The sequence below is a fragment of the Metopolophium dirhodum genome, chromosome 7 (assembly GCF_019925205.1).
Source record: "Metopolophium dirhodum isolate CAU chromosome 7, ASM1992520v1, whole genome shotgun sequence".
Classification (NCBI taxonomy): domain Eukaryota; kingdom Metazoa; phylum Arthropoda; class Insecta; order Hemiptera; family Aphididae; genus Metopolophium; species Metopolophium dirhodum.
The window spans coordinates 37,433,569-37,446,832 of NC_083566.1; the positions used below are offsets into that span (position 1 = coordinate 37,433,569).

At 29.8% G+C, this 13,264-nt stretch overlaps 1 protein-coding gene across 1 annotated transcript; it reads right to left on the reverse strand.

Annotated features, from left to right (window-relative positions):
• Nucleotides 1-2,921: 2,921 nt before the first annotated feature.
• Nucleotides 2,922-12,731, reverse strand: LOC132949192 (uncharacterized). The gene is made up of 7 exons (XM_061019959.1): nucleotides 12,177-12,731; nucleotides 11,905-11,994; nucleotides 5,368-5,422; nucleotides 5,138-5,262; nucleotides 4,833-4,949; nucleotides 4,560-4,684; nucleotides 2,922-3,210 (listed from the first exon to the last, which is right to left on the reverse strand). The coding sequence occupies exons 1-7, from the start codon at nucleotides 12,729-12,731 to the stop codon at nucleotides 2,922-2,924; spliced, it is 1,356 nt and encodes a 451-aa protein (XP_060875942.1).
• Nucleotides 12,732-13,264: the final 533 nt, after the last annotated feature.

The following is a 13,264-nucleotide window of genomic DNA, read 5'->3' on the forward strand; positions in this document are numbered from 1 at the left end:
TGAAGTAGGTAGTTGCATCTTCCTTGTTCCGTTCTTATTCGATTAAGCGTTGTCCATGTAGCCCTTGTGCCATCCCAGCCAGGGACTTTTTTAAATGGTTCTTTGATCAGGTCTTTATTAGGGGGAGGTGATGCTATACCTTCTTGAGGTCTCCCCTGTGAGTAGTGTATTCCTGGTCTGCTTTCCGAATCTCTCAAAGATTTTTCCACGGATCAAACAATGAATACACGAAACCAAATAGCATCGAACCGACAGCCAAACATCCACGGATCTCCTGGCTCATTCGACAAAAACAGTTCTTTTAAGGACTACCCCACTGACGCACGTGATCATCGCGTAAATACCATAAAAAATAAAATACCCTTTGAATAGTTGACTTGCGTATGCGCGAAAAGCATGTTTTTAAAAATAAAATATACGTGTTATATTATACTATAATAAATTCAGTACCTGAATTATGGGGGGGGTGGGGGGGGGGGGGGGGTACAAAAGGAGAACCTTTTCTTTTAAAAAATGTGTTAACTTACCTATACCCCATCTAATAATTGTATTCTAATCAATAAGACATTTAAATCTTCTGGTGCACCCATTTATTAACCCCATCTAATCTTTTTTTTCCAATTCAAGCACTGATTATTATTATTATCAAGCATGTAGGTAGCGTATATAATATATTTTCAGATAATAAATAATCGCGTGGCCAAGCCGAGACAATACACCCTTACCTACGACGGTCGCGGTATTATACTAAGATTAATGGCGTTTGAACTTAAATTTTTTACCCTGGTGGGATATGTGCTCCTATAAAAGAGTCTCTAATATATTATGTTGTTATAGGGTCGATCCTCGTTGTCTCGCGAGAGATACAGGGCGGTTTGAAAAACTGCATACTTTGCCAAAACCCATGAACTGACGTCAGGTCGTTTTTGCCATTAAAACTAGACGGTCCCGTAACGTATATTTTTTTTCGTATTTCACTTAAAGCACCGAGAAGGTGCGGTGGCGCGACGGTGAGTAGCCTGAGGATAGGAAAGTCAACTGATGCAAAAAAGCACGTGTGTGTGTGTGTGTGTGTTGTTTGTGAATATAATAATAATAATAATAATAGTAATAATAATAATAATGATAATATCAGATGCTGCCGACCCTTAGGACGAAGGGCATGTTTTGATTATTCGCCGGAGCAATTGTTGAGTGAACAATCGCAATGGGCCAGTATATAATAAACACACACGTACGCGTACATGACGTACTCGATCCGAATGTATGTGAGTATTGTATACGTATCATACATCTGAGTGAGTATAGTAGGTAGTAGGTACAGACTATAGAGCATATAGGCGCTTTTGTGATAGAGGGGGAGGGATATACCAGGGACGGTGCACTTGGGATAAAAATAGCAGTGTATAGGTTACAAAACAGGATTTAAAAGACACAGGATTTTCTATGGCCGAGTGCAGGTTTCTCATAAAGTCCTATACGTCTATATGAAACTATTAGGTATCTTCAATTTCATCACGTAAGTACCTATTAACATTATACCTACATCAAGTAGTAGCCTAACCTAACCTAAGTAATATAGTGATATATTTTAATTGATAATTAATGTTGGGAGTTTATCGAGCCGATGCGATGTAGTACTTGTTTATATTATAATATATATGTATATAATTGTATATTATGGTTAACAGTTAATGAAAATGCTAACGTTTTAACTTAACAGGGAAAATGTGCTCATTATTCTTGACTGAAATAAATGAATGATTGTATTATGTTTTAACGACTCGAGAACGAGTTTTTGTAACTGTGTTTGTTAATGAATGTGAAGACTATTATAATATCTTGTTTTAAATTAACATTAATATAAACTTAATCAACATACGACAAATTACTCGTTCTTGTAAATAAATATAAATAAATCACGCCGTGAATTGATATACGTTTATGAGTGATTAAGCTGATACAATAATGACACTTAAGTATATAATAATACTAATTGGTATTTTTTAGTGAAATTGAACTTTGATAATTATTATATCTAGACAATGCAGATAAACTTGAATTAAACGATTTTCTAACTGTAAATCATAAGTTAAGAAAACACTTTTAAATTTTGAAATTCAAACGATGAAATTGAATTTATCGTGATTTCTTAAATTATCTTTGATTTTTTTTTCTTAGAAACTATTAATAGGTGTACATTTTTTAAATGATCCTAAAAACATTTAGAATTTATAATACAGATTTCGCTTCTTTATATAAAACTCTATCCCTGAGGTTTTGAAAAATACCGCAAAATCACGGGAAAGAAAATATATTATTAAGTAGGTAGGTAAGATATATGTGTTACTTTTGTATCACTTTTGAGTAAGCCCAGCTTTTCGGAATAAAATGCAATTATTGGTCATTGCTTCATAATAATATGCAATAATAATCGTAGTCAATATCAAGTTGTTTTTTTACGTTTCATTTTGTTTCATACCTGGGTGTCTGGGTTATTAAAATGTTATCTTAAGACTATCACAGATGCAATGTTTTGTATTCAGTTGTGAATATTGTATCTATCTACCTATCTATCTTCTATATATAATATTTAAATGATAAAAAAAAACATAATATGTCCTTTGTTATGCATTCCTAAACCGTTCGTCCGATTTCGATGCAATTTGGTACAGAGATAGATTAGATCTCAGATATACATTTATCCGTGAGGACTTCATAGTATGTGATCACCATTTGGATCCATAATAGTCCACACGAAGGTTGAATCGGAAAAATGATCGTTAATTTAGTGACTTTAAGTATATATATTATTATATATTATTACATTATATAAGCATAGACAAAGTCAAGTAGAAAAAGCAACAACCACACCCGACCGACCGACACAATATGGTTTCTTTATGTGCTATTATACTATATTATAATATACTCTTGTTTTCGGCGTCATTACCATCGCCGTCAATAGGATTCATTTTAATCGTCGCGAAACATTGGTCACGGTGAACGTCGCCCCACACGCGAAACAGCCGGTCAGCAGGCACGTGGTCTGCTATGACCAACCGGACGGCTTCGCTGCCTACGAACTTCCGGTATTCTGCTTCGGACCCATCCAGAAGCGCTGTCTTCACATTTCCCAGCGTCACATCCACTTCGCCCGCCGTCAGCGCCCTGATCGTGGTGATGATAACGTTCTTCATTACGGAATCACTAAAAGTGCAAATCCAGAGTGCAGTGATCATTATGTTTGTGGGTACAGTTATTATTTTTAAAACAAGTCAAGTTTTTGCAGACGAATGTTGAATGAATAGTGTTTCTTAAGCCTTATGTTTATATTTGGCTGAGCGGAGAAAAACAATTCTAATTTTCTGGGAGGTACTGACAAAAAAATGGAATGAAAAATCGTAAAAAAAAAATGAGACTTTGAATAAATGTATTTTATAAATACTCCAAGTCATGTATGATTTAAGTAATTTAAAGATCACAAACATTGAATGACAACATTTGTACAGCAGATTTAGTATAATTGTCCGGTACACTGCATAGTAAACACTGAATGATATCAATCGTGGAGTAGTGAATTTATTTTAATGATTACATTTTACTGTATCTACCTAAAGGCTTGACTGAAAAAGTATGTTACCTATAAAGTGAATATTGAAAAGTATGATAACACTATATATTATAAAATAATGCTACGTGAAGTGTAACATTAGACGCTGTAATATTGGTCATACCACGCTTTACTACGATTTTAATATAGAATCAGGTGTATCGTTTAAAATTACCTGTTTCAGTAGGTGCTTTGGATGATTTATACTGTACGTATATAAAAAAAAAATCACTACAAACCTATCTATATAATAGTTGAACTATTGAAGAATACTTTATAGTTTAGATAGGTAATATAATATACCGTACACTGTCTGCTAAGCTCTTAAGCCAATTTCCTTACCATAATATAGTGGGAAGGAGTGGAAGATTGAAAGTGATTAAAACCATTAGGCAATAATAATACATTTATACTATCGCTTTGATATTCCCCGACTGATTTAAATATTTTAGATGCAGAGCCATTTAGTTTCACAATAATTTAATGTCCTCAGGCAGTAAGAAGCTCGTCAGTTATAGCTTATATTTAGGCAGCTATGAAGTTATTAACTGTAGTAGTACTCAAAATATGTACGTATATTGATTTATTACCCTGTTTTTTTTTTATAAAAATTTGGTAAACGAATATAAAAATTAAAAATTGTTTAGAATTTGTTTACTGTACATTTACCATTATCTCGAACATAATATAATGTGTAGAAATCATAGACTGGAAAGCTATTGAGTATAATTTACACTGTTTTTTCTTCGATAATTCCCACAGATTACCTAGGTACCTAATTGTTTTCAAAATAATTCTTGATTCAGATTTGTCTAAATTTATCTATTTACAGAAATTATCTAATATTAGTTTAACAAAAAAATAAATACTTAATCCAAACCGCTGATTGGTCAGATCTAAAAGATTTTGAAATACGTTTTAAATATCTTGGCATGTAAGAACTTACTGTAATAATTGTACGTACTGCATTCCTACTTTCTCAGACGTAACCACAACCAATGATTCGGGTCCCAAATCGTTCACGACGTTAGGAATGTTTGAAATAAAATCAATCAGAGTGTTTGGCGAATCCTTTATATACAACGAAAAAAAACATTAAGGTGTAAGTCCCTATGCGTATGAACGTTCGATTGTTCGAAACAAAATACTAAACGTTTAGTATTTCTAACACAATCATATTCAACACTACACCTAATACAATAATGACACAGAACAATACCGAGTAATCGTCCTCTAATTCCTCGAGTTTTTCCGAATAATCTTCGATTTTGCACTGCAATTCGAAACACGTATTTATTTGTTTTTCCAACAGTAAATTGTCGTTTTTCGATGTATCCTAAGAAAACACCGGGACAAAACACAGTTATAAATATATAATACGCACCGTAGATAGTTACAATCGCTGCAGTGAAATCATCACATCAACTAACATTCTACAGCTATTATAATAAATCAAATTACCTATACCTATACATCATATTAATATTATATTATATTAAGTGTGAGTAAGTGCGTGTGTGGTACCTTTAACATTTCTTCAAATTTCTTCATGTTTTCCAATAAATCGATTTTATCAGCTTCAATCAGGCAGGTGAGTTTGTTTTTATTCAATAACGATAACTCAAAAAAATTCTTGATTGACATGATAACTTAAAAAAATATATACTAAATGAAAAATGAATTTAATGTAATATGCGATCCGAATCGATTGAATCTTCCAACAAAATTAAGTCAAACGTGACGTAATGTCTTACTTATAACGATAAAGAAAATATGTATTAACATAAAAAACCGTTTTATCAAAAGAGTCTGGGTGTACTTTATTCAATTGATACTTAATATAAGATTCAGTTTCTGAAAGTTGATTGTGATTCTTGTTTGTTTTACAAACTAATTACAATAACATCGTTATTGATATTTATATTGAATTTAATTAATAATAGGCCAGATTCAGTTTTTGATTAGACATAATTAAAATATTAAATTAATGTTAAGAGTTCAAAGTTTTCAAATATGAATGCAACGATACCTAATAGTTAAATAAAAGTATACATATTCTTACACAATATTACATTTTGGTTAGTTGGAAACTTGGAAATCGTTGCCGATATTTAAACAATCTTTTGAATTCTCAGTTTGATTTCTCATCAGATATACCTATACAATTTATAGTACCAGACTACTAATTGTTACAAAATATTAATTTGAAGAACTTTGAGATCACACGCAGTTAACAAAACCACCCACCCTTTTTTCATGCAACAAATGTTTTAATTAAATCATGTAAAATATTAAGTACCTACCTAGACACTAAAGGACTGGCTTTTGAAGCGTTCTTATGCCTGGTTTAAAATCTATTTATAACGAAATCGCTCGGGACCAACTGATTTTTCCGTTATAGGGATACTAAAATAAACGGGATATAGGCTAACGAGACTGTTTTCATTGTAAGGAAATGTCTGTCTTATCGCCTATAAAAGGAGTTTTTTTTATAAGGAGGTTCTGTTGTACATATATATTTATAATGCAGTTGCATTACTTGGTAACCCACCTGGACACCAACGAAGTACGAACCACTAAGAATGAAGTATGATTATATGAACCATTTAAACACCATAAACAAAAAGTAAATTTTCATTTCAATACCATTATATATATTTGTATGTGCCATCAATGTAAATTGAATGGACTCTAAATGTTTTCCATTCACAGCTCATTACAAAATATATTAACATAAACAATAAAAACGTATGAACTTGGGCAAAAAAAGAAAATTACAATTTTAATTATAAATCACAAAAAATTATATAAGATAAAAATTGACTTTTGTTTACTCAATTTTAATACACTATAATAAAAGCATAATCTTATGTCCTTACAAATTATTTTATATCTCCCTTGACCAAATCCTAAATACGCCCCTTCCCTTATTATGTTATGGGATAGGTAGAATATAATATAGTTCAGGCCGCAATAACCGTTTACTTATACAAGTGTGATGATTTTAAAGGTAAACACACATTTTCTCAAAAAGTATTAATACGATTATATACTAAAGTTCATAGTTACAAAAAAAAATGTATTTTGTACGATCTAATATTTATTTTTTTCAAAAATATAGTTTTGTCATGATTTAAAATTGTCTAAAAAATATAATTCCAAAACCCTTTATAATTTTCGCCATAATGAGTGTTTTACCTTTAAAATCATCACACTGTATAGGTATGGGTATACGGTAATAAGAATATATACTTAAAAATCACTGCATTATATACTGTCGTATGCTCACTTAATGACACAGACATTTGAATCGTCATTATTATAATATGTTGACGTCCGCCCAACTGAGCTTCAAACAATAAGCAATGTACAGGCATATAGCTATAACACAAGCGATACGAAAAAAAGCGAGGAAATTTTTTCTTCTTTCGAAACCTTGATTTTTAGCATTCCTCGTTATTATATAACACAAACACACACACAGCACAGCACACATACACGCGTGTGTGCGTAAAGTGTAATATCTTATCAACTCGAGATTTCTAAAGAACCGGCACATCAAACATTTTCTTTTAACGGAGGAAAATGAACTCGATACCACCGTTGTCGGTTTTCCCTCCTCTCTTTAATATAAGCACTGAATTCCAATCCCGACCACACCGAGGTATTTCTTTCTTATTTTTTTTCATCTCTTTTCTTTAACTCTCTTTAGCTTTTTACTCATTTATTTTTTTTTCCACTCGCCGAAACCGAATTTCTCATTTTAAGCCTCGGGCATGCGATGGTGTGCGATATTAATTAGACAGTATTCAATAAATCCATATTCTAAGATATGTACACTTTGGACGCGGTGAAGATCAGAAGGATTAAATGCGATAACCCCTCCTTGCAGACGTGGAGAATATAATGTCGATAATTCTCTCAAATAAAATACATGTACATTATTATATTTTTACTATAATATTAACCTGAATTTGTCTGAATGTACGGCGTATAATAATCCCTCAAGTATTCAAAACTCCCCACTAAGTTTTTTGATACAGGAAAATCGGTTAGAAAATAATATATTATCCAAATCATTATATTTTATTATATTCAACGGCGGTAGATTTTTCATTTACAGTTTTTTATACCCGATTATACATATATAATATAATATATATTATATATACTATTCTCTTTTACTTCACCGACAGATCCCAGCAGTTGTAAAACGATCGTGAAAATAAATCATGCAATCCGATACACAAAAAATAATAATATATTATTGCCATTCGCCAATTAAAATTTAAAAATCTGTGAGCTACTCGGGTACCATATTATACGGTCCGTATAATTATAATAATAGTCAGTTCAACGTGGTTGGCATGGATGTTTAACCTGGTCGTTAACTGAGAAAAACTAAATTTCATGAAAAATTTTTTTTTTTTTTTTTATTGAAAATAAAGGCTTCAACAGCTAGGTCATTAGCCTGAGGTTGTGGTTATATTATATTATTAATGGATAATTAGGTTATAAGTTGAGATAAGATTATTATATATAGTAATAATGCTATGTCTAAATTTATATATTTCATGTTCAAATAAATGTTATATTTCTAAAAAATAAATGAGTGTCTAATATAATAATTTTCAGGGAATCATTCAGGAAAATGCATTTCAATTAATATTAAAATATATATGTCTTCGTAATCAATTGTGAATAAATTATTTGTGATAGTGTTAATTTGATGGAATATTAATAAATGTTTGGATTTTTACATTTTAAGTCAATTATAATAACATTTCTTTCAACTTATTTGATTATCTTTAAGCTACTACATTAAATTATTTTATCAAATAATGTTATCTATAGTATTCTATACACTATAAAAGTATGAACTGTATAAATTAAACTTAAGTGTTTGATAATTTTAAATAATAATAAATTATCCTTTAAAACTGTTTAGTTTTGTTTAAATTAAGCGATTGTGTAGTAAACAATGTTTTTTTAACAATAAGTTTTAAATATCAGTAGTGTATTAATTATAATTTTAATTATTCTACATTTATTAAAGTTTAGTAATTATCATGTAAAACTTAAACTAATTTTTAAAAATTGACACATAACAATATTCTAATGCACATCTTTCTATACCATTTTTTAAATTGAAAAAAACATTATTTTTATTTATAATAATTTGTTAGTTGGGGACAGAGTGGCCGAGCGGATTAAGGCGTCGGTTGCGACGCACACCGGCGCCGGTTTAAACCCGACCACGGGTGGCATTTTTCTTCGGGCAAGCATGGTGTTCGGAGAGAAGTGGCAGATACCCATGAGTGCCCACTAAAAAATCTGCCAAAACCTTTTTTGGAAAACACATGTTTACAAACCTACAATTTCTCCCTCACAAACAAAAAAAATAAACAGCTAATGGCCATAGTTGCTGGGCTTCATGATCAATTAAAGTAAAAAAAAAAATTTGTTTGTTTTTACGTCAAAATAATAATATATAATTTCAAAGATTATAATATATAAGAATATTAATTCATAATTAAACTATAATAATTTAAATTTAAATTATCATTCACTTCTTTATATCTCTGAAAAGCAAATATAATGTTTTAATTAATAGTATTTTGTGGTAGGTATCTTGTATTTTATGCAAAATAAATTATATTAGTTATGAATGTAATCACAATTTTAAAAACTGAAACCTATTTATAAAAACTAATGGATAATTAAACACGTTAAGGTGCCTGTGGGGCACTGTAAGTTTTTCCACAAAAATACACTCTACATGGGAATAATGATCCTGTAATGTAGAATCAACCAAATTTGATAATTGTTTTTTTAACTAATAGAGGGTACTAATATTCTACAAGCCGTTTTGGACTTCGTTTTTGAATATTTTAATCTCAAACTTTAGAATATGTCTTCAAAAATAATAAAATATTAAGCTTTTTTTACAAATTATATTATATATATTATATATATTTACTTTTTTTTTAAATCAAAAGTATTTATAAATCTTATCAGTTAAGAATTTATTAAATTTTAAATAGTATTTTGTCAGAAAACATCATTATAATCCGGTTTATTTAAAAATGATGTGATCAAATATTTACATCAATGTTTTCGCGTAATTTTACTAAACACGGGCTAAAACCATTATATGTAAAAATCATATTAGGCAAACGTTCGAATTTATTTATATTTCCAAACGAAAACGATGCAGTATAATATGTACTGAAATTAGATATTTCAATACTGAATATTATATCCATAAAATTAGGAAACAGTATTTAAGTACCTAACCTATAACTCTTAACTTAATTATATTAATTCAATAATTGCATTTACTACGAATAATTAGATAGTTTTGACATTACGATTTTAGCAAATAGTTTCAACTATGTTAAAAAAAAATTAATTTGTTATTCTTTTTATTTTCGTACAATATTTATTTATTTATTTATTCTTCAAAAATATGCATGATATTGGCGTCTACATATGTGGAGGCTCTAAAAATATACATATTATGTTCAAACTTCAAATTAACGAGAAAAATCCATTTTCATTACAATAATATACAATTAATGTAGATCGACATTGGAAGAAACTGATATTTTTTCTAAATGGTATTAGAAAACTGTATAGAGAAAAATTCATAATATAAATTAGAAGACACTGCATTTTCATTTAATAATAGTTTTAAGTTCTCATTTGTTACTTAATATTAAGAAGGAGGTAAACAATAAATTCTAATACGTACCTATAATCACATATAATAAACTATTCAATTTTTATAATTAGGTTTAACTTAAATGAAATATTCCAATGGAAATTTTAACCTTTTTAATTGTTCAATGTTGTGAAAATATAATAGTACACAGATACGTAATTTCCTAATTGGCTTTATGAAGTGTATTAATAATGCTATAACAACACAGTTCAACAAATTTTATCATCTATAGGAAAGATAATTTTGATTAATGGATTCCTATTTAGGTAAACTTTGTAACAATTTAAGTTCTTACACATAAATTCAAACTTTATGTGAATCTTACTTAAGTGTTCCATAACATTTGTATATCTTAAAAGTCACAGGCTTAGAAGTTTACGAGAAGTTTTTGTTTATTCCAAATTATAATGAAATACTTAGTTATAACTAAAATCTTGGATAAACTTAGGGTACCTAATCGCAATTTTTCATTATAAATTGTTAATAATAATGTTTGAAAAAACATAATGAGTCGAAATGAAGTGTCGTCAAATTTATACGCATCAAAATATCGTAGATAAGCGTCTAATCTATTGTCTTGCGTCGAAATGACCGTATCCATTTGAAGTGGCAACCTGCGTGTTATATAAAGATACGTTTAAAAATATCTATGGATTAACATATATAAGAGGAGATAGTTGATAGAATAACTATTTAGATAGAGATAAATAACATAATAATTGTATCTAGTTAATAAAATAAATTAATTTAATTTTCTAAAATTAAGTGAAAAAGTGTTGTACTTATATACGTTATTAAAATGATAGTGTGATTGATTCAACTTAACTTATAAGCTGAATAATTAATATATAATTAATTAGTAATAACCATTTTTTGGTTTTTCAACTATAACTCAAAAAGTAAGCTTGAGTGTAAATTTTGAAAATACCATAATGGACGTACGTCGTAACATGGAAATTAAAAATGGTTTGTTAATTACCTACATACTTACATAGTTTCACCCAGTTAATATTATCACTCGATAATATTATCGTATGATATCGTATTTTGTTTTTATGAAATTACAAAAAAATGAATACAGATCACTGAACAATTTATTATAAATTATAATTAAACAAATATAGGTAACATACAACAATTAAATAAACGTTTTGAAAACGCTCTAACAAATTAATAACAATTATACAATTATTGACACAATTTCTAATTATTGCACACCTTCATTATTTTCGCGTATGGCCGTGCGAATGGTCTATGTACCTTGAAGATCTCCTAATTACAACAAAAATATTATATCGTCAACATTAATTGTAATTAAAATTCACCACATTTAGCAAGCGGTATATTTCAATATTAATAATAGAAAGTATATTATTTTATAATCACAGTTCAATTTACAATAATATGTAAATTTGTGTTCAAAAGGCTAGAGTGTTCATAATATTGGAAATATAACCGTGGAATGCCGATTTGTGTAGAGTATATACAAAAATAGGTATGTATAGGTAGTATGTTTGTACAGCTTCGGTGGTATATTATATGGTTGTTTGGACGTATTAATACTCACAAAATGTTCCTTTTCGGATTCTTTTATTTTGCGTTTATCATTTAATGACAAAACATTTAACATTGACACAATGAGGTCAATGCAATCCACCTAATAATACAGGTATAATATTAGTTCTTAAAATTGTAAAATAATTAAATTATAGACTCGTTATGTATTGATCGGTTCATAATTATATTATCATAATTTCGTACGTATTAGACACCTTATAAGTTATAATACTGTTGGTGATCTCAATAATAAGTCGTAAAACTGTTGGGCACTACAAGTACCTGTTTGATAAGAGCTTTACGAGTCGGTTGGGTCATTTCTGAGTCGCAATCTTCCACAATTGGACCATGCTCTATGCCAATCATTACAGTCATCGGTCGAAAATCGTTCGACGGCAAAGACGTACACTGTTCCAAATCTCCACCAGTCTCCAATATTTTCATCTGTTGGTTTATCTTTGATACGTTTCCGCTACTGACTTCTAACAACCTATTTGGAGTTGTATATTTTGTCGAGGCACTGACTCCAGTCGAGTCACATCCAGACACTACGATAGCAGATGAATCATTAGCCGACATACCTAACCAGGCTAAAAAGTTATTGCTCTTTTGGTGCTTTAGGTGATATCCCAGTTTATTCTTTCTTTTCCGATCAATTGAAGCTATTTTAGTGAAATAGCAAAACGCCACCTCCCTTTGATCTATTACTGGTACAGGGATGTCCACCTTTACCGTTCGTCTTGTGAACGTCCGACGTCTAGATAGTGAAACCATGCCTTGTTTGAAGGACTGGAGGTCCTGGCCTTCCAGCTTCCATCGCGTGGCACGATACAACATTATGCGAATTTTATAATAAATTATAGAAAAAAACGTTGAAAGGCAGTTGAACAGTTCAATGCTTTTTGTAGAATGATCAATGCCAAATGGATTTTTGTTTTTTATGCATTGTTTACTTCCGGTTTCTATGTTGGTCTACTAACAAAATACCCGTTGATTTAATTTCGGCCGTCGAATATTATACAGATGTATGTTTAAATATTGTTACAATAATGTATAATAATATAAAGAACTCGAAAATCACTGCACATATGAATCAGGAGTGGTACAAAAAATATGTAGAAACGCAAAACATTATACTTATTATGACATGATGCGTGCATATTGTATAACATTATATAATGTCTGTTCAACATAGAACATATTTTGATTTCAGCGGAATTAATTTTATGTTTTTAGTTTTATTATTACAGTAGTTACTATCAAATGTTTTAAAGGTAAGGATATTATCCGTATTTTTTCGGTGGCTTTTTTTTCTTCATTTTCTGAAGTCATGCATTGGCAAACTATTTCCAAACCCCTAAAAAAGCATT

Bases quoted from the DNA above. Each gene is read 5' to 3' on its own strand.
- LOC132949192 (XM_061019959.1), bottom strand. From the start codon at position 12,731: ATGTTGTATCGTGCCACGCGATGGAAGCTGGAAGGCCAGGACCTCCAG. The intron at 11,995-12,176 runs GTACTTGTAGTG...CTGTATTATTAG, and splicing joins GTAAAGCTCTTATCAAACAG to GTGGATTGCATTGACCTCAT. The intron at 5,423-11,904 runs GTGAGTATTAAT...AAGTACACCCAG, and splicing joins AATCCGAAAAGGAACATTTT to ACTCTTTTGATAAAACGGTT.